This window comes from Natrix helvetica (genome assembly GCF_964273705.1).
Source record: "Natrix helvetica genome assembly, chromosome: 1".
NCBI lineage: Eukaryota > Metazoa > Chordata > Lepidosauria > Squamata > Natricidae > Natrix > Natrix helvetica.
Window position 1 is genome coordinate 101,242,552 of NC_138548.1, and position 21,295 is coordinate 101,263,846.

The window sequence follows — 21,295 nt, forward strand, 5'->3', positions numbered from 1 at the left end:
TGCATTGTTATCCATACCTGGCATAGCTCTCCTATGGGCTAAGCATACATACAAGTGTGGAACAGCTGTTGCTTACCAGAATTTGCAAACATTGGGCTTCTAATGCTGGTCAAATATTAAACCAAAATAGAAATTGCTCCATTACGATTGCAAGAAAGATATACCCAGAAAACAGGCATGGTGAAATGGCTGTTAAGAACAGAGTTTGGGGGTGGTACATACCATCAGGGGTGGGGTTCAAAAAATTTAGCAAGGGGTTTTCTGCCCAGTTGCTGGGTGGGTGTTGCCTAGTTGGCCTCATACACCATGGCAGTGAGGGGGGGGCATTTTTGCCCTCCTCAAGGCTCTGGGAGGACGAAAACAGCCTCCCCACACTCCGGAGGCCCTCTAGAGGTCAGAAACGGGCCTGTTTCCAGCCTTCCTGAACTTCCAGTAAGCCCATTTTTTGCCCTCCCCAAGCCTCTGCATGCGCCCTGCACTTACCTGCATCCTAAACAGGTCGCGTGGGGACTCCTGAGAGGAGTGGGGCGGGGTGGGCAGGGCCAGCCAGGAGTGGGATTTGGGAGTTCTCTGAACTGCAAGAATCTTAGCTAGAGGTTCTCCCAAACCACCAGCAGTCCACCCCTGCATACAGTGAAATAAAGTATACTGCGCTGCTTAATATGTTGCGTGAATATACCCTGTATAACTCAGAAAGTGATGTGTTCAGCTTATCTAGCATGGCCTCGTCTCGGTTCTTTTTCCACCCATCAGGGAATAGTAGAGGCTATTTTTCCAACATATTCTGTAAAATGTGACATTTTATTTGAAAGAATTTGTGTGTTATGCTTAATACAATTATTTGGCTTTTATTTCCTGAACTTTATATTATGTCACCACCACCACCACCACCATCTGTAGCTTACAGCCTTATTTGCAGCACGTGAGGGTCAAGATCCAGACCCTGTATTTGGAAGTTTATGGTCCTGATCCTCTGTGCCAGATTGAACTTTGAAATCCTGCACAGAACTCTGATCACAGGATGTTGTCAGTGATAAAAGAGACAAAGCAATCTTTCCCCTGAAAGCCTTTTTAAATCTGCTCTGGCGACTTGGTGCATTTGGAAGAGTTGCCATAGAAGATAAGAGTCAGGAAATTCCCAGATGAAAATAGCTTCTACTGAAAAGATCCCTTTATGAACTGTTGGGCCCCTAATATTTGTGGAACAGCAAAGTCGATCCAAATCTAAAAAACAAGCCTATTGCTGAAAGACTGAACTGAAGATTAAATAATTTTAAAGTATTTAAGGAGTCCAAGCCTACATAAAGTTTCCAGAAGACGGCATGACGAAGCACCTCCATACGGGCAAGAAAAATAGGTAGAGGTGTCAATAGGTTCATTAAAAATTGGCTCAGTTTTAGGAACTCTTTATTTTTAAACCTCAAAATATTTTCTGAGAAATACATTTCCCTCGTGGCAGTCCTGCTCATTATTCCCAACCATTTGCAAAGATGTGAATAAGGAACAAAACCAACTAACTAGTAGCTCTATGCTTGACACTATATATGTCCATGATGGTGAATTTATGGCACGCATGCCACAGGTGGCACAAAGAGCCTTATCAGCGGGCACTTGAGCTGTTGTCCTAGCTCGGCTCCAGCGTGACAGCTGGCTTTTGGCTGGGCCACCCATGCTGCCCTTCCCTTCCCAGGACTCTCCATGCGATGCCAGGTAAGTACAGAGCTCATGTGGAGGCTTTCCGAGGGCATTTTCAACCTCCAGAGGGCCTCTGGGGAGGGGGCGCGGGGGGCATTTTCACCCTCTGGAGCCCGGGGAGGGTGAAAAACAGACCTACTGGGCCCAACAGAAGTTGGTAAACAGGCCATTTCCAGCCTCTGGAGGGCCTCCAGCGGGTGGGGAAGGTTGTTTTCACCCTCTCCAGGCTCCAAAAAAGCCATGTGTGCATGCGTGGGGCAGCGTGTGGGGGGGGTTATGCACACATAACCAGGGGGCACAGTGCAGGGGAGGACTTATTAAATTATCGGTGTGGGCATGCGTGCAATAGTGCGGGGACGTTCCTTTGGCACCTGTGGCAAAAAAGGTTCACCATCACTGATATATATGTTGACCTGCCTATCTCTATGCAAAATATCTCCATGTGATCCTTTGCTAAGAGAAGTCTTTATGTACACTGAATCTTTTCTTCAGGTAAGCCAGCTCTCAATTCTTCGAGTTGGGCCAGGTTGGGAACAGGATCCAGAAGAAATACTAGAAGCTAACTTTATAATAAAAACACATTGAAAATCAGACAGTGTTGCCCCTTCCCCTACCCTCCCTATTATATGAAAGAAAGACAAGGTGGGGCTACTGTAAGGTTATTTTCCACACTTATTTTGTTTTCCCAGATGGAGCTCATGTTTTGTAAATGGTCTTCACTGAACTTCTGCAAGTTCTACGAAACACTGTTGGATTTTCATTTCTGTTCTTTTCTATACCAGAGTTTCTGGCTTAGCAGACCAGCAGGGGGTAGGAAAGGAAATGGTTTTGTGTGAGCAGTGGGAACGCAGGCACGCCGCTCAAGCAAAGAGCACATGCACTTACACACTGCTTGCATAAGTGGGGGTACATGCTTGAGCATGCTCGCCCAGCACTTCCACGGCCCAGTAATGAAAGGCTCAAGGCCTGTTAGTAGGTTGGGGACCCAGGCTCTACACAACCCTTTCACCTCTATCCTGTAGTAATTTGGTGCTCTGTATAAGGCAATACAAGCAACAAAATGATAACAACAATAGCACAACAGAGATGCTCAATAGATATATTGTAGGTAAGATATAGTTGGTATGCTCTTTACTTGCCACTGAAGAAAGTATGTGCATGGAATTAACATTCTTCTAAACTTCTTTACCAAGGTTTGACCATTGGAAGATGTTGTTCACAAGGCTTTAATGTATAATAGGAAGACCCTTTATTATGATGTGTTTAACATCCAGCTTTTTGAAAGCACTTATCTTTTGAGAAGATAAAAGTGTCAGGGTGAGATCTCACGACCTACAAGCCAAACTCTGCCTGCACACCCACCAGGGGCACCTGATGTGTAAAGAGTCCCTGGCTCAGGGCCTAACTGACAACCGTGAAGCAAATTAAAACAAAACTGACAATGATTTTATTTCCTTTATTTCCAATCAATACTGTAGGAATACAAATTTTCTAGAAAGCTACAAAAAAATCTACCACTTTATCAAGAAGGCATCAAAATGTGTCACTTTGCAAAGACATGAACACCTGCAGTAACCGACACAAAAATAGCATTTTTAGAGTGATGAAATAATTGCACTTAACTGTCATGGATATTAAAGGTATCACACATATGTACCGCGAAAGCTAGAATACAATTTTTTTTACAAAGCACTTTTATAACAAAATTCTCTGCACACAAACCCTATAATTTCATATTACTATCATACTAAAGATAAAGTCACTTTAAAGCCAACACTTAAAACGTTTTTAAAAACAAAGAAGGTACCAGTACCTACACACAGACGACAAATACAAGAATACTGTACTGCCAAAAGGTTTGATTGAAAGTTGTTTTGAAAACTTCAAAATATGTTAAGACACAATTTGCCAAGGTTCATTTTCCTTTTTAAAATAGAGCTTTCCCTCAATGCCTAAGCAAGAGGTACTTTGTCATCCAAGGCAGATTGACACCCCTATTCCCAAAGTAACCAGCAGCAGTACAATATTAAAATAACCACTGACCATATATGAATATGCTTAAGTCACAAACCCAGTTTATACACATTACACAAAGAAACAAAGTGAGAATTCCATTAAGTCATTTACAAATGTGAACAAATGTGTGTGTCAAATTAAAAAAAAGGAAACAGAAAGAAAACCTTTTGTTTTTACATAAAATGTACTGATATTAAAAAATTAAAGGCTATTCAGGTTTTAAAAACTGTTATAAAATTATTTTGTCTTTTTCAGGCACATATTGTAGGCTTTTCTTTTGCAGTTAGGAGCCTTGATTGAGAGGCCCGTGTAAAAGAAAGAAAACAAAATGAGAAACAAAAAGAAAACTACCGTGGGAGGAGGTAACAGGATGTATGTCCTTTGTGAAGTGAGTGCATTTTGGAATTGATACAGCAGAACAACCTTTTGGGAAACTCTCACAGCCATAGTAATCCACTCAATTGGAGATCAACAAATCCAAATTTACACTGTACTTTCAATTATTCAGTCTTTCTATTCATGGAAATGGCCAGGACTAAAAAAAAAGTCAAACAAGATTTCTATATAGCAACCAAAATAATAATAGTAATGATAATATTAATAATAATTAACCTGAGTAGAGAGAAAAAGGGGAACCAATTTATGTTGTTATGGATATCCCATTTGGAGGTGGGCAGGGAGTGATGCTTTAATGCCTCCTCGGGTGCTCTAATCCCCTTACATGGGAATTGGGGTGTGAGCATTGCAGGCAATTAAATCACTACCTACTGCAGATCGTGGAGTGTTCTTTCCTGGATTAGCATATATTAATCACATATATGTGTCCTACAGAACAAGGATGCCACGTATCTCTATCCTACAGAACAGTAGGACATTATATCTGTCCTATAGAACACACATGGGCTAGTTTTTAGCCTGTGTTGATGTCCTTGGTATCTGCATCATGCCCAGGGGCTGTAGAAAGTATGGGCGGAGTGGGTGAGGCCCTACCTTTCAACCTTGCTTTTCAGTATTAGGCAGATGCCCATACCATCTGCTCTGGCCTTAACCCCCTTCCACCAACATGGGAAGAATGAGCCCATTTGGCGGAGGGATTAGAGGACTTTTAATGGGTGAATTGGGTGCAAGTCTTCACCCTTCAGCCCACTACCCCAAAAACTGGATCCGCATTTCAGACCCAGCCACGAGGAACTGCAAACAAGGTGGTGCAACCCATATGTTGACCGCTCCTATAACAGAAACATGTTACCTGATGCTAGCATTGTGTTAAAGTTGATTGATTTGTAACTGATTTTCCTACAATGTCAAAAGACAAGGTCAGTTTAGAAAACATGCCAAAACCATGTGTTTTTGTTTTTGTTTCCTACAACCTAGAATCCAAAAACCGAACAGCAAATTTTTCGAGCAGCCTTTTGGGAACAGAAAATCTTTCATGAGGAAAAATAATGAAATTACATGAAATGTCCATCAATCTTCTCACTTGCCCAAACCAATTGTTTATATTGTAAATTGTTTATATTGTAAATATAAACAACAGCTTGTGAGATTTGTGGGATTCTGAGGTTTGACCTATTTTTATTTTAACATGTTTAATTCAGATGTTTAATAATGGCTTCCTCATACTCATGTATGTACTGCCAATTCTAGGTAGCTTAATTTATGGTTTGAGATACAAAATATAGTATGCAAATCATGATTATGAGTTACTATGTTTGATTATATGATTGTTCAGAGATTTGAAAGTGCTATGATGCACAGCTCCTGCAGGATGAGTAAAGAACCTTTTTAATAAAAGGTCATTAATGCAGATGTTTTATCAAGTATAGAATGAATAAAACACTGATTCACATAACATTCCACTCTATGATTCTGATTCACTGTACTTGGAAAATTGTGATTAGATTTCATAAAATTTGGTATTACTTAAAAACTGGTTCATACACTACAATATGATTAGTTTTTATTTAGTAGATCCAAGCCAATATGTTTTATAAACTGTTTGTTAAACTTTAATGTGTAACATGAATCGAGCCAATATGGCTTATTTGACAATCATCATTAAGCAAACAAAGATTTAATCAGTTGTTGTGTGAACCATTTCCAAAACATCATTAAATTTCCTTCCTGGTTTGGCATGATGTCTAAACTAAACAAAATGAAGCATACCCTAAGAATTGAACCGAGACTAAAATTTACCACTTTGCAGCTTTTGAAATTCTATAAATCACCTTCATATACTTGGTTGCTTTTGTTACATTTAATTGTCTCTGTTACTTGAAGGTGATAAAAACAAGAAGATTGAGTTCAAGGGAGTTGCCAAACTGAATGGACTCTAGTAGTAAGTGAGAAAATAGATATGAAACTTGCAAATTACACAACATAGTGGTACAGTACCTAAATAAGCCATTCTAGAATTCAAGTAAGTATAAAATTACATTTGTAAAAGCTATGTTTCAACTGCAACAACTTGTACCATTTCTTTTTTTCTCTCAATTTATACATAAGACAATAAATAAAAATGATTCCTTTGCAATAAAATATACTCCGCCCACTTCCTTACTCATATCTGTCTCAGCAGATATATTTAATAGTTGTAAATATATATAGTTTACTTTTGAGGCCAAGCAATCCTTGGTGGATTAGATGCAAGAAGAGAGTGAGGGAGATTTAAATCTTTGAAGAACAAGAAAACCAATATGAATGCAAATGAAAGAGAGAAGGGGAACAATCACAAATGTTACTACTTTGTGCTGCACAGCAATTTTAATTTTTTAAAAAAACTATTAAAACCAGAATAGCTACAATTCTCTCTGCCAACTTTTGGTTTTACTGCTATCAGTTTTCTCATGTGTGTATGTGTGCATGTATACACATAAGCACACATACCTTTTTGAATGAGTACATCAGTACCAACGTTGTCAATGTCTCTTGAAATAAGCATTATTCTTCAAATTCACAAACTGTGTTAAATGGCACCCTTTAATTAAAGAAGCTGCCTGTCTAGTAATGTGACAGTAACAGACTGAATGATACCAGTCTAAAGGATTTTCTAACAATATTTCTTATTCATTTCTAAAAAAAAATGGTGTCCAAAAGCATGGGTTAAATTTCAGAAACATTTTGATCCATGCTTTTCAATTTTAGACATCCAATTGCTCAAGTTTGTAAACAAAATAAGTGCAAATTTAAGATGGAGAAGAGGGCCACCTTCACAGAACTAGTTAGTACATTAATAAAATCCCATTTGTCCTTTGCTTAATTTTCTGCTAATTATGGAGAAATGTCAAATTGGATGGAGAACGACATGGCAAAGGTGAAATACTGATTTTTTTTTCTTTTTAATGCTAGTTATCAAAGCCTCAGAAACAACAAGAGGGGTATTAGTTTCCAGTATTATGCACTCTTGTGATTTGAAAAAAGCATGCTACTATAAAAAGATACTCTTTGAGAACGGAGGCCTGTTAGTTTTGACTGTGTCCAATAAACCAAAGGCATTATGGTGATCTCTAAATATTTTTGGTCTCTACAATTTGTCATTATTATGGCAGCACTTTTCTAAGCTGGAACTTCAAAACCAAAGGCACTTGCATGCACGAGTGCAGAGTCAAAACTAAGTATTTGGTCATGAGAACTGGAAAAGGCAGCATTATTTATACAATTCACTTTCTGCAGAAAATTCTAGAACTGTTTTGTTTCATTTTGGTATAAAGATTCCAACTATGTGGTAATGGGGACTGACTTGTGTAGGAAGGTTTCTTTGACCAAAAGCGTTTCCTCTAGGAGATTATTTTTTTATATATATACATAAATAAACCAAATTAATGGACTACATATGATTGGCATGATAGGCTAGAAGGTACTCCTACTATAGCACTAAGGCACTGCATATTGTAATGCTTTGGCAGCTTGGAATTAAGAAGTTCCTACCACAAATAACAGTAACAAGAGAGATGCTTCCAGCTTACAAAAGAGCTCACAGTTGCCAGGCAGCGTTTGGGGGACCAGACACAAAACCTTTGACAGACTTAAGGCTTGAGGAAGAAACATGCTCAGGGGATGAATCGTTTACATTCACAAATAAGTGACTGACAAGGCAAACAGTTCCCCATACATTTTTACAAAAACAAACATCAAGAAGCATCAGGATGCTTCAGACTGTATAGTCATTACATATGTTTTGTTGCAGGCTGCATTATCAGAAGAAGAAAAAAAAACTGTGCCTATTTTGCAAACCAATCTGTTTCACGTGTGAAAAGAGATCCTAATGTTTTAAAACTCCCCCCCCCCTAAAATAAATAAATCTAAAACCCAAAGCCTTATAATACTTGACTGTGAAAAAGAGAATTTTAGACCTGTAACACCAAGTGCTTCAAATAAAGGGCTCTTTCTGCTAGGTTAAATGCAGTGCTTCTATTTAAGATACTTTGCCTGTGTTAGAAACACGTGAAGAGACCCAACCATAAATGTTCAGTTCTAGTGCTCGCAGACAAAATGACTGACAGCACAATCCTGTGTGCATATATACCCAGAAGTAAGTCCTATTTAGTTCAACAGGATTGACATCCAGTTGATTGCAGCCCAAGAGGTTCATCTGCCTTAACATCTACTAGTCAAAAGATGCTCAGTTTACCAAGCATTTCAACGTTCTTCTTGGCCTTCCATTCTACTGCTGGCCTACCCTCTTACTTTTGTGAAACGCATATGTTAGAAAATGTTTCAGGAGCCCTGTCCTGCAACAATCCACTAGACAGGTGAATGCATTCATGGACAGAAGACCACAGCATTATGCAGCCTTCCAGATGTTAAGCACCATAATCTTCAACAATGAAGTTAAAGAGAACCTTCCAGATGAACTGTACCATGACACATCCTCAGTCTTTGATGCAAATGTTTTTAATTGTGGAAGTTTATTAACACTGTGCCTAAAATGTTATATATAGCATTTACCCTAAGAGTGACTCCAAAATTTCAAAACTGTAGGGAATTGTGACTCTAAGAGCAGCAACTGTTGTCATTCTATCATGAATGTAAAATCAATATGAAGGAGGAAAGTGTCTGTATTTCTTTCAGGAACTTTTCCCAATTTGCAGCTTTGGATAGCTGGAGGCTAAATTTTCATTCTAAATGCCTCAAAAAATCCCAAACCAAAGAAACTTAAATTTAGAGCTATGAAGCAGAACTGCCAGGTGCAAAAACACCCACAAAAAAGGGCAAGGGGTGCAATGACAAAATGTGCAAATTAACATCATGATGGAAAAACGATAACTTATGTCCTTGTCTCAGATGTTGGAGTGCAAGTGTGTGAAGATGGAAATTGCATTCCAGCATTTATCTACTGCTACGCTTCTGAAAACTTCTCAAGTAAATCTGATTCCACAAGTGAAGAAACAAAGACAGACTTAGTTGTTATTTGTGGCTAATATTTTCATGTGCCAGCATTTCAAACCACTAAGTTGAATTATGGCACACAAGGAGATGGCTTAGAATCAGAGTAGTTGTGTAAAGCAGGTATCAAACCATCTTGTGAGCATGTACTCTTCCTAAATTGCATGTCTTAATATAATCTTGATTAAGCCACATTTCAGCCTTGCTCTTTTATGAAGATTTTCATAAATTTTGTACATAAGATGTTACTGAAGGAAAAACAAGCCCGCAGAGGTACAATCAGATTGCGTGCCTAAGCAATATGAACTATGGATATCTAAACAGTGGGGGAGGGGGGAAAGCTCAGATGAAGAGAAATTATAGTACAGGAGCCAAAATGAAGAGATGAAGAGGAGGACTTGTGTAGAAAGCTCTATGTAAATAATCTATTCAAACATTTGGCAGGAGCGCTGTGTTCCTTTCCCTGACAAGCAGAATTGTGGACAGGAAAAGAAAAACAGGGATTGAGACAGATATTTTGAGAAGTTTACAAAAGAAAAGTTGGTCATAAACTCAACTATGAGTGCTGGTTGGATGTTCAGAGAATTATAGTCCAACCCATCTGGAGGGGCATACGGCTGGGGAAAGTTATATTCATCATGGCAATTTTAAGACAGATTCTACCAAGCCACCTGTAGCTCACCAGATATGCATTCTGGGCAGCTAACTTTGGACAGTCTTGGATTGATTTCAAATAATCATAGAAGCTACTTATTTGTGAAGGGATATAGTCATGCTGGCATTATATATAGAAGGTCCAGTCTTGACTTTTATTTTTATTTTTTTATTTTTTTATGATTTTTTTTTAAAAAAAAACATGCTTGATATCCTAGAGCAATGTTTCTTATTTTTGGCAACTTTAAGATATGTGGACTTCAACTCCCAGAATTCTCCAGCCATTGTACAATTCTAGAAAATAACTCTCAATCCCTACTGGCAAACCTGAGCTAGGTGAAACAGTCTTCTGAGTCAGTGTAAAACAGTTCTGAAATATATTAAGTCCTTAATGTGGCTTCCACAAATAGCTGATGTTTTTATATATATTGTCTGGTGGATCACATTGCGCAAGAATAGCTTAAGGAAACCAATCAGTCTTTTGTCAATGTCAAATATTTTTAGGATTCTAAAAACATTAAAACAGATGAACCTTTTGTTTTAGACCTTCTATTGTCCCCCCCCCCCCCCACCAATTACAATAATTGTGGCTTTTATCTGACAATGTAATTAAAAAAATAACACTTTCAAATCCCTCTCCCATATAATTGGTAATTTGGGTGTTGCAATTTGAGTTAAGAAAAACAAAACAAAACCATTTCATATAATATATAATCACGCACACAGGATTACATACACTGTAAGTCTAATCTTTCAGTATTTGTCTAGTTATTGAAAAACGAGCCATCTTTTAATTAAATAATTGAATGTCCTTATTAGTACAAATATTTTATATTTTTTAACGCACTAGATAAAATTAGTAAAAGAAAGGAAGTCTTCTCGCTTTGCAATACCTGCTTGAAAGTTTCAGTGAATTAGAATATTAGTTAATATAGAGGGAAAGAAAAAAAATATATTTTGCCTACTTTAAGGACCTATCCATTCCCATCAGGCATTTCTTAAGGCTAAGTTTGTCATTTGGCTTCAAACAGAAATTGAGTTGCAGTATAAAATAATTTAGTGATTTACATTCGTCTGTATTTTCCACAGTAATCAGTTATGAAGATACTTTAAAAAAAAGAATTTGTGTGCTAATTTATGCTTAGTCAAAATTCATTTCATTCTTGCACCTTAGAAACGTGATTTTATTAATTTAGACAAAACACCTCATAAATTCTTAAAACTGCTGTTAAGCTTTTCCATGGCAATTGCTCTGTCTTACATTTTTCTAATACAACAAATTAAAACTTCCACAAATTCTTTTAAATATAGTCTCCCTCCAAAAGGGTGGCTTTATAAATTTAAAGAACACTTTGTTTTAAAAAAGAATTTGTACAACTGTACCAGAATTTCACAGCTACAATATTTATCAACACACTCCAATGAGGTTTAGAAAAATGTTGGGGACAGCTCAGCCAAAGAAAACTGCCACTTAGTGTTGAGGTTGACAGTCTGTATTTTCATAAGGAGTCATATTGAAAAGGTGTCTATAAATAACTGTTCAGTCCTTTACAAGCCTGTAGATGTGATGCTGTGCACCATGTTCGCTGTTTGAAACTTCAAATACACAAGCCATGCAAAGGAGCGTTTCTTGAGTGTCCCTGTTTGTTACAACCTGTTTGTTTGGTTTTTTTTATGAAAAAAAGAAAGAAGAAAGAAAGATGTCATGTTAGAAACCTGTATACAAAGACACAAAAGGATGTAATTTCAAAAGCAGGCATCTTTTTCAATTTGTATATCAACAAATAACATATTTCTAAACTTTTACCCAGTCTGTTAAACAAGCAGTTTTTAAGTTAGATTTTTTTCCAATTCTACCTTCACATGAGAACAAGGCAAGATGGAATTGGTTCAATGTCAAACTCTGAAGGAATATTTTTGGAATTTTCTTAAGGAAAATAATGGTTAAACCCTGTCCATTAGTTAATTAAAAAACAACAACTGAAGCATCCATGAATTCAAAGAGGTGGGAACATTACTGTGTTTCCTCCAAAATAAGACAGGGTCTTATTTTCTTTTGAAACCCAAAATAAGTACTTGGTCTTATTTTCGGGGAGGTCTTATTATTTTTGAGGTGCAGGAGGTGGCGAGCGTGGTCACCTTATGGCTGCTGCTGTATTTCAATATTTTTGGGGAGGACTTATTTTAGTGAATGTGCTCAAAAACCCAATTGGGCTTATTATCTGGGGAGGTCTTGTTTTCAGAGAAACAGGGTAGTTCCTTCTCCTTCTGCAACCTTCCTGCAAGACGTGCTTCATATGTTTTGGGATACTTTGAGAATAACATAGAAGCTTTCATAAAGATTAAAAAAAAACAGTTCACAGATATTTTCTACTTTTTAAAAACAGCATAAAAGTAAAGATAAAGGTTTCCCCTTTCGGTTGTGTCTGATTCTAGGGGGCAGTACTCCTCTCCGTTTCTTAGCTGAGAAAGGCACTATTGTCCAAGGACACTTCTATGAATGATCATGTGACCAGCATGACTATACGCCAAGGCACGTGGACCACTGTTACCTTCCCACCAAAATGCTACCTGTTTATCTACTCATTTTTTCATGCTTTTAAACTGCTAGATTTGTAGGAGCTGCAGCTGAGATCATCTCATCATGAGGCACTCGGTCTCAAACCGAGGCTGTCAGTTTTCCAGCTGACAAACTCAGTGTCTTTAAATGCTATATTATCGTGCTCCTTAAAATAAAAGAGAATATAATAGTGCAATTGTAGAACCACCTAACTTTTTAATAACCTGTTCCATCCTAACATGTGGAAATCTGAATTTCCAACCACTTTTTAAATGGAACCAAACCTACTCCAACTTAGAATTTTGGAACTGTTAGTGAGCAGTTCCATTCTACTATCTTGCTTTAAAGCCCCAAGAGAATACACACAGCTACTCCAAAGCTCTTCTACTGTAGGCTTGGCATATGGCTTGAGCTATTTGAGCTTCTCTAAAGTGCTCAGAAATGGGGTAGAGTTTGGAGTATTGGAGAAGAGAAATGACAAAACAGAGGGATAGTAAGTTACAGAGACAGATCTGAATTATATCAGATGTCCTGATATCCAATCTTTCTAAGTTCTCAAGAATTTCAGGAGCTTCTGAAATACAGCCTGTTGTGAAAATCGATAGCTAACACCGAACATTGCTTGAAATCAGTAAACTGCCAAACGCCGTAAGGAAACATTACCTTCCTTGCACTTTGTACTAAAGAGGTGCCAGCTTCTTCCCTGAATCCCACTTCATCACTCAGAATACTATGAGATAAACACATTGGGTACCCAGTCCAAAGAAAACATGTAAACTCCATTGCTAACATAATTAATAGTCACACACTAGATCTGAAAGTGTATAACAGGCTTATGTGAATGTCAGTATCTCATTCCTATTAGCCTTCACAGATGAGGGCTAAGAGGAAAAAGCTCCAAGTATAAACACAGCCAAATTTCTACCATAAAGACACAAATCAGCCTAAATTCACATGAAATATTAAGCCGTAATGAAATTTGCTTTTTGTTTCATTTAATGCACTATGCAACCATTCCATTGTGCCTTGATTTCATATTTGAGGTAGGAACAATGGCTTGTTCAACAGATCATGTTTAAAAATCCTACGTTAGCGTTGTCCGTTTCTGACTCCTAAAATTTTATTTAAAACCCCCCGACTCCTCAATACATAAAGTTTCAAATATTGTCCTATCAGGCAAGATTAAAAATCAGAACCGTTCTTTAAATGACATACCTCTCAGCTGAAGGATGTGGCATTTCTAACTCATTAAAACAAATCATAAGAAACATCTACCTCCTCCCAACACACTCCAGAGAACAGTGAGCAAAGGGAAGAAAATTATTACCAATAAAATTGTAAAGTTTTCCAACACACTGTTCATCATATATTTCTCTGGTAAATGCTTGAGCTTGTGGATGAAGTTGATCATATATTCACACATTGGGGAGCGATTTATTCTGAACACAAACCGACCATTCTCGAACCGTGCATATTCCGTCTAAGAAAAACAAAGCAAAAATAAAGTTGAAAATTGAACTATTGCAAATAATTATTTAGAAATAATTTGATTTTCCCATTAAATTAAACCAGCGCTTAAATATAATAAATTAAATACTGTAAAAGCATAACAAATTAAGAGTCTTTATTTAGACTACGCCCAACAATGGAATTAACTTTCTCTCCCTCTGCAACCCAATGCAAATCTTCAACCGTCTAAAATAGATGGGGAAGACCCTCTGAAGAAAATGAGAGGTTAGGAGTGTATATGGGGAGAAAATATAAGAAATCAAGATAGCAAGGAAAACTCCACTTGCATAAACCAAAGTTATTCATATTATTGTCAACTGTGGCTCTTAATTAAATGCATAATTCTACTGAATTAAGCATACAATGGAGCTGAAATGTTACTTTGTCATAAAAGATATGGTGGAAAATATGACATTGTTTAACCCATCATCTTAAGCAGAGCTTTGATCATTGCAGTAAGCCAAAATAAGAATAGTGGAACACTGTTGCTCGTTTGATATACTAAGAAGTCAATCCCAATTTAATTTAATAGTTTAAATTTTATAATCCACAGATGCATTTTTAGCAACAAGCATCATTGTTTTGGTGTGTTTGCCTGCCAAATGAAGCTTCATATACAGCGTAATGGAAACGTGTCCTTGGCAGAGGGCTTTTGGTGCAGATACCTATATCATCGAGTCCCTGCGGGGAGAGGGGGCGGTCTATAAATTTAATAAACCTAAACTAAACCTAATCATTATCCATATTTTATCAGTTGAGAACATTAAGAAAGATTTTGAAATATTCCCTATTCAGTATGTGGTGGATTCTCAAATCTATAAAACAGATTGTTCATAGTTCCAAGAATTTAGGTAAGAGTTCTTAATTCTTGAGCTAAAAGCAAGTATATCAGGAGCTCTAGTGGCAGAATAGAATGTGGTGTATTGCAGGCAAACTATGCCCCAGCCCATAGTTCAATCCCGATGGGGCTCAAGGTTGAACTCATCCTTCCAAAGTCAGTAAAATGACAATCCAAACTGTTAGGGGCAATATGCTGACATTGGAAACACCCAGAGAATGCAGTAAAGTATTATGGGGCGATATATAAGTGCTATTGCTAAGTACTATATTATGATTCAGCAGAGGAAATATGTAGGCTAAAACAGCATTTTAGACTTCTCAAAAAATAGTGGAAAAGGCTGTTACAGGGATGCATGCTTACATATCTGAGACACAAAGAGATTTCATAATGAGCAAGCTGCAATACAAAATACTACAGCTGCCAAACAGCCAGACTGCTTTAAGGATTTTAAAGGGCATTCATTAAAGAAAATTCTTCTAGCAAATTAGTTCAAGTTGAATAGCAGGGAGCATATTCCATTTTTCTAGCCACTTTCCCCCCCCAAAAGATACCTGTATATGGAGAAAATATACACAACAATTTTATATTAGCGCAACTGTAGCTGCATTGATTCAGATGCACAATTTGAAAGATGGCATTTCTTTTTTTTTTTTTAAAAAAAAGAGAAGTATGAGATAGCAACAATAATCCTTACCTCTACTTTTTCCACCACTTGCTTTCCAAATGAGCAGACTTTGGTGGAACAGGTGATTGTCATGTTTTCTGAACTTTCATATTGACTAGTTACACCATAGAATGCTCCTGTATCATCTTGGATGTTGCAATTTAAATCCGCCTGTAAGAAAAACAGCATTTACATAAGAAGCAATTAGCATTCTACCTTTATGTAGGCCACCCTAGAACCAAAAACAGTTCAGTTATATGCAAAGAAATATATTGCCTTGATTTTCACTGCAGGTGTATATTTGTTGCCAAGTGACTTTCCACTGCAATTTTGAAAGGCATGGTTATTTCATCTAAGGTTTGGATTCAAAATTCCTGGCCCATAAAGGTTTTGACTTTTTGAACTATCCAGTTTCTAACTCAAAGAATTAAGGGGCTATAGCTATTCAATGGGAAGAATATCTCTTTTCCCCCAACTTGAACTGGATACATATAAATAAGTCATCCTTTGAAATGAAAAGAGCTAAAATATGTAGCCCTTTATTTGCTTGGGTTAGGGTTCTCTTTGCTTTTCAAGAAAACATTCAATAATTCCACATGCCAATAATGAATCATATCATACACTGTTTATATAATAATCCACCACAAATAATAAGGACAATCTCACAAATTCAGGTGGCACAGGTAGAGTTTAGATCATTGGGAAAATACGTTATAATTCATTTAATTGCAGAAACTTGTAAAAACAGCTCAGAGTGATTATTGTTTTAAATTCATAGGCGTGAAAATATAGCTACTGTATATGCCATATGTCATTGAAGAATAAGTACGATTGCCCAATATTCTTCAACACAGCCACTGAAAAGGGCAACCACACCCTTTGAAAATTTCTCAGCAGCTCACAGGAAAGAGGAGAATGAATAACCTGTTGCAGAGTATAAATAATTACACAAAGCAAGAATAAAGACACACTAGCTAACATATACTTGGAGAAAGTATTAGAAATTTTGCAGGAAACATCTTCTATTCAAATCCTCCCACCCAACACCACATTTGTAAAGCACAGCAATGATGGAATGGCTTTATAATAAAACAGAACCATCCAAACATTTTGCAGACAGAGTTGTTTGGAGAAAGTGACTGAAATTTGATCATAAAATGGATGATTGGCAGCATTTGTGATGGATGCAGCTAATCCCAGAGAACAGTAAACTCCAAGGACTAAAAAACAAAGAAACTGACTGCATGCAATTAAAAATTTATCTTGAGCATTTATTGTAATTCAGGATTATCCCTCAACTCAATTCCCTCTTTTCCAACTCACATTTCTCAAACAAAAGTGATCTATTCATCCCAGAAAGTCATAGTTCTCTTCTAAGCTCAGCACTCTGATGTTTTCCTTTCTAACTTTCTCCTGAATTTTGTTAACATGCAAGACTCCCAGTTATATTCTGCAATATCCCCCTTCCCAGACCAAAAAGAGGTTGTCCTTGGTTAATGACCATTTGTTGAGTGACTGATGCTAGGAGACTGAACTGATCTTAAAAGTTGTGGCTGTTGCAGCGTCACTGCAGTTATGTGATTGCGATTTGGGCACTTGACAATCAATTAGCAATTTTTTTTTCCAAAAAAATTTATTGGTTTTTTTAACATTTATAGGGGAAAAGGTAGATGGAAAGGTATACAAATTTTGGAAGTTGCAAAGTGTGGCAGGCGCCCCCTCCCTCCAAACTCATAGAGTACATCTGAGTATAAAACATTAATACATAATTATATAAAATCAGCATATTAATTCTAAAAATATTTTCAATCAGTTTATATATTGTAGTATATGATCTATATATAATTCCATATTACTTTCGGTCTGTTTATAACAATGTGATTTTCTTATTCATTTTTGTGATCTGAGTTTTCTTGGTATTGCCCCTTCTCCCCCCGCTGACAGAGCTCCGGCCCCTCCCGTGTCCTGCATATCCGTTGTAGAGTCTTCTGTTTTTTCTAGGTTTGTTTTGTTTTTTTCCATAAAGGCCTGTGCCTCTATGGGTGTATTGATTCTAATTCTTGTCTCCTCCCAGAATATCAGCATACCTTCAGGCATCAACCATCTAAACCACACCCCCTTCTGGTATAATTTATCAATTAGCAATTTTGATGGTTGTAGCATCCTGCAGTCACATGATCAACATTTGTGACTTCATTACCAGCTTCCAACAAGCCAAATTAATGGGGAAGCCAGCAGGAGGTCACAAATGATGTCCACATGACTTCGCACTTAACAACCACAGAGGATTTGTTTAATGGTTGTAACCAGACATGCAGGAACTGCTGTTGTAAGTCGGTGCGGTCATATGACACCACACTTTACAACTGCATTGCTTAGTAATGAAGTTTCCATTTAGTGCTATTAACTGAGGACTTTCCTTGTCCCTCAAATAAGTTATTTCTAATCTCCACCATTCCTCACCCCACTGCTATCCCATTTCTACTGACTTCCTCTTTTGTCTGGCAAGTGGTGTATATCCTCCTTTCATGGGAAAGGAAGCAATAGGAACACATTAAAATAAAGCACGGCCCTCTGGCCACCTTTTAGCTTGACTTCTTAAGAATGTGAAGTCTAGAGGAATTATGAAGAATAAAGACGATGAACTGCTTTGTGTTGAAGCACTCCCAGGAACACCCCTCTATTATAAAATCAGCATGAGTGAGCAAGAGATATTAGTATTGTAATGGTTACATCCTTTTTCCAACTACCGTATTTTTCAGAGTATAAGACGCACCAAGGTTTTGAAGAGGCAAGTTAAAAAAAAGTAGGTAGGTAGATAGAGTGAGAGAGGGAGAGGAGAGAGAAATACAATAGGTAGATAGGGAGAGAGAGAGAGAGTAGTTAGGTAGATAAAGGGAGAGAGAGAAAGAGAGAGAGACAGAAGGGAGGGAGGGAGGGAGAGAGTGTAAGTAGGTTGGTAGGTAGAGGGAGGGAGAGAGAGAGAAATACAGTAGATAGGTAGGGGAAGAGAGTGAGTAGGTAGGTATGTAGATAGATAGAGGGGGGAGAGAAATACAGTAGAGAGGTAGGAAGAGAGAGAGAGTAGGTAGGTATGTGTAAAAAAAGTTTTTGCATTCTGCAAACCTCCCAAAAATGGCCTGTTTTTCACGAAAACGGGCCCGTTTTTTAAAAAAAGGCATAAATAGGCTTCGGGGGGAGGGCTTGCTCCTGGGGGGTGGAGGGACCAAAAACAAGAAAAGAATGGCCCATTTTTCGTGAAAACGGCCCCGTTTTTTAAAAAGAGGGCATGAATAGCCTTGGGGGGGGGGCTTGCAGAGTGCTCCTGGGGTGGCAAAAATGAGCAAAAAACGACCCATTTTTCGTGAAAACTGGCCCATTTTTTGTCAAAACATTGCATGCATAGCCTTATGGAAGCTTATAGAGTGCTGCTGGGGGCTGGGGGGCAAAAATGGCCTATTTTTTGCTCATTTCTGTCCTCCCCAGCCCCCAGGAGGTCTCTGAAAGTCTCCATAAGGGTATGCACGGCCATTTTGGTGTTGGGGCGGAGCTTTGGGAGGAAAAAAATGCTATATTCAATGTATAAGACGTACCCAGATTTTCAGCCTCTTTTTTGAGGAAAAAAAGGTGCGTCTTATACTCTGAAACATACGGTATATTAAAAGGGACAAGTAAAGCAAAGAAAAATGTATAAGATCAGCCTGAACCTATTTGTATGAAATTTGTATTTATATTTATGAAAGAAGGGGTCACTGAGGATTTTACTCCGCTAAGCATAGCTGATTTTAAGCAGTAGTGCTCATCTTCATTTCTAGAGAATAGAACCAGCACTGTCCAAAGATATATCTGAGATCATGTGGCCAACATGAGGTCATGGAGGGCTGTTACCCTCCCAAAGTGGTACCAATTTATCTAGTTGTATTTGCATGCTTTCAAACTGCTAGGTTTGAAGTTGGCAGGAGTTGGGGTGACAACAGGAGATCACCCAATCATGTGGCGCTCGAGTCTTGAACCTGGGTTGTTGACTTTCCAGCTGACAAGCCCAGTGACTTAACTGCTATGTCATGGTGCTGCCTCCATTAATGTTAATGCTCCCACATTATTTTAATAAACACAAATACAGGGCCCACAGGTTGGAGTTGAAGATTTGGGGCGGCGTTGCATGTATTCCTGTCACAAGTTAGTTAACTCCAAAGAAAATTTTTTTGCATCTAACTGGAAGAGAAATATCATTACTGAGATTTCCTTAGCAATACATCTTTTTGCAAATCTTCATGGGACTGGTTATTCAAAGACTAAACACTCAGATCTGAATAAGTATCCTTAGTTTACACTGCAACAACATGTGTCTTATAAAGCAGATGAAGCAGATTTACAGATAAACCCAATTTTTATTAAGAACATTTTTGCAGACATTAAATTGAAATAAGTATGAAAAACCTGTAATATAATCTACTTCCACATGACCTCATTTTATTTATTTTAGTTTTACCATTAATATAATTTTAATATTATAGAGTCTCAAATAATTTGCTATCTTCTTAAAAGATAGTGAAATCAATTTGCCATCAATCTGCTGCCACAATTGACTAATTGTTATATCTGAACAGTTATAAGGACAGTTATTTTGTCAGGCAAAGTCATCGAACAGATTTTTTAAAAAACATTGTATTAAATGTAATTATTCTGTAGTGTATGAATCATCTTTCTATCAGGAGAAGTCATTTTGGTCACAATGGCAGATCTGCTTTTATCATCAGAATGTTATTGGTCTTAGTCATTGTCTTAAGTAGCAACTCTCCTGAGGTAAATGATCATCGTCTTCTCCGGTTTTCAACATTCCGACATGAATATCTTAGAGCAAGGGCCCCCTGTCACTACGTTAATTTGTTTGTCAACTTGAGCTTATATTCTGAGTTATACAGTAGAAAGAAATTGTTTCTTATCTGACAATGATTTACTGCGCATGTCTCATAATACGTCACACATTATTTTACTTTCCTTCTGATCTTCCGTTTGCCTGCCGAAGGAGGTGGGCAACACAGCTCTGCCAAAATGTAAGATTTAGATAGTAAGATTTGTATTTTATTTTATATTAAAGTTGTTCATTAGAATATGTTCTCGGATTTTATTTTTCTGCTTATTCGGAGATATGCTTCTTGGAAGGCCGACGGTTCATACCTCGTTAATTAGAAGGGGGGAAACTCCCACCTTCACACCCCTAACCCCTGGGCCGCAGCGTACTACTGGGCCATGGGCCTATTTGAAATTGGGCCACATGAGTGGTTGGCCAGAGTGTGCACGCAGGCCCACACATGCAACTCAACTTGCACGAGTGTTAAGCCAGGCTGCCTCTTGTGCAAGTTGAACTGCAAATGTGTGACCAGTCTGCCATTTGTGCAAGAGGCTATGTGCGCACATGGTCTGCTGCTTGAGTAACCCAGTTCCCCTCTCTCCTCTGCTGGACTGCCAAGCTGCAAAGGCCTTACACACCTTTACCACTGAGGCAAAGATCATAAAACCAAATTAAGTGTGGAGTTCTAGAAATATTAACAAGAGGCCTCTCTTGAATTTACATATACTGCATTAGACAACAGGGCCATTTTTAGCAAAAAAAGGGGGGGCATGCAGAAAGTTTGGAAGGCCTGCAGAGTGCTCCTGGGGGCTTGGGAGGGCAAAACACCCCCATTTTTATGAAAAGCAGGCCCCTTTTTCACTCATTTTCGCCCTCCCCAGCCCCCAGGAGCACTATAGGTCTCCCAGACCCTCTGCATGCCTTGTTTTTGCAAAAAATGGGGCTGTTTTTCACTCGTTCTTGCCCTCCCCAGCCCCCAGGAGCACTTAATAATAATAATAATAATAATAATAATAATAATAATAATAATAATAATAATAATAATAATAATAATAATAATTTTATTTGATTAGCCGCAACCCTCTCCCGAAGGACTCGGGGCGGCGTACAATCAAA

General features: G+C 37.8%; 1 protein-coding gene across 5 annotated transcripts in view; it reads right to left on the minus strand.

Annotated features, from left to right (window-relative positions):
• Nucleotides 1–3,140: 3,140 nt before the first annotated feature.
• TEAD1 (TEA domain transcription factor 1) overlaps nucleotides 3,141–21,295 on the minus strand; it is a 219,176-nt gene continuing 201,021 nt past the window's right edge. For all 5 annotated transcript variants that reach the window (XM_081936859.1, XM_081936856.1, XM_081936860.1 and 2 more), the window contains 3 exons: nucleotides 15,355–15,495; nucleotides 13,638–13,790; nucleotides 3,141–11,404 (listed from right to left, as the gene is read on the minus strand). In XM_081936859.1, coding sequence (XP_081792985.1) covers nucleotides 11,291–11,404; nucleotides 13,638–13,790; nucleotides 15,355–15,495 — 408 coding nt within the window. In that variant the 3' untranslated portion in view covers nucleotides 3,141–11,290. The remainder of the gene's footprint in view (nucleotides 11,405–13,637; nucleotides 13,791–15,354; nucleotides 15,496–21,295) is intronic.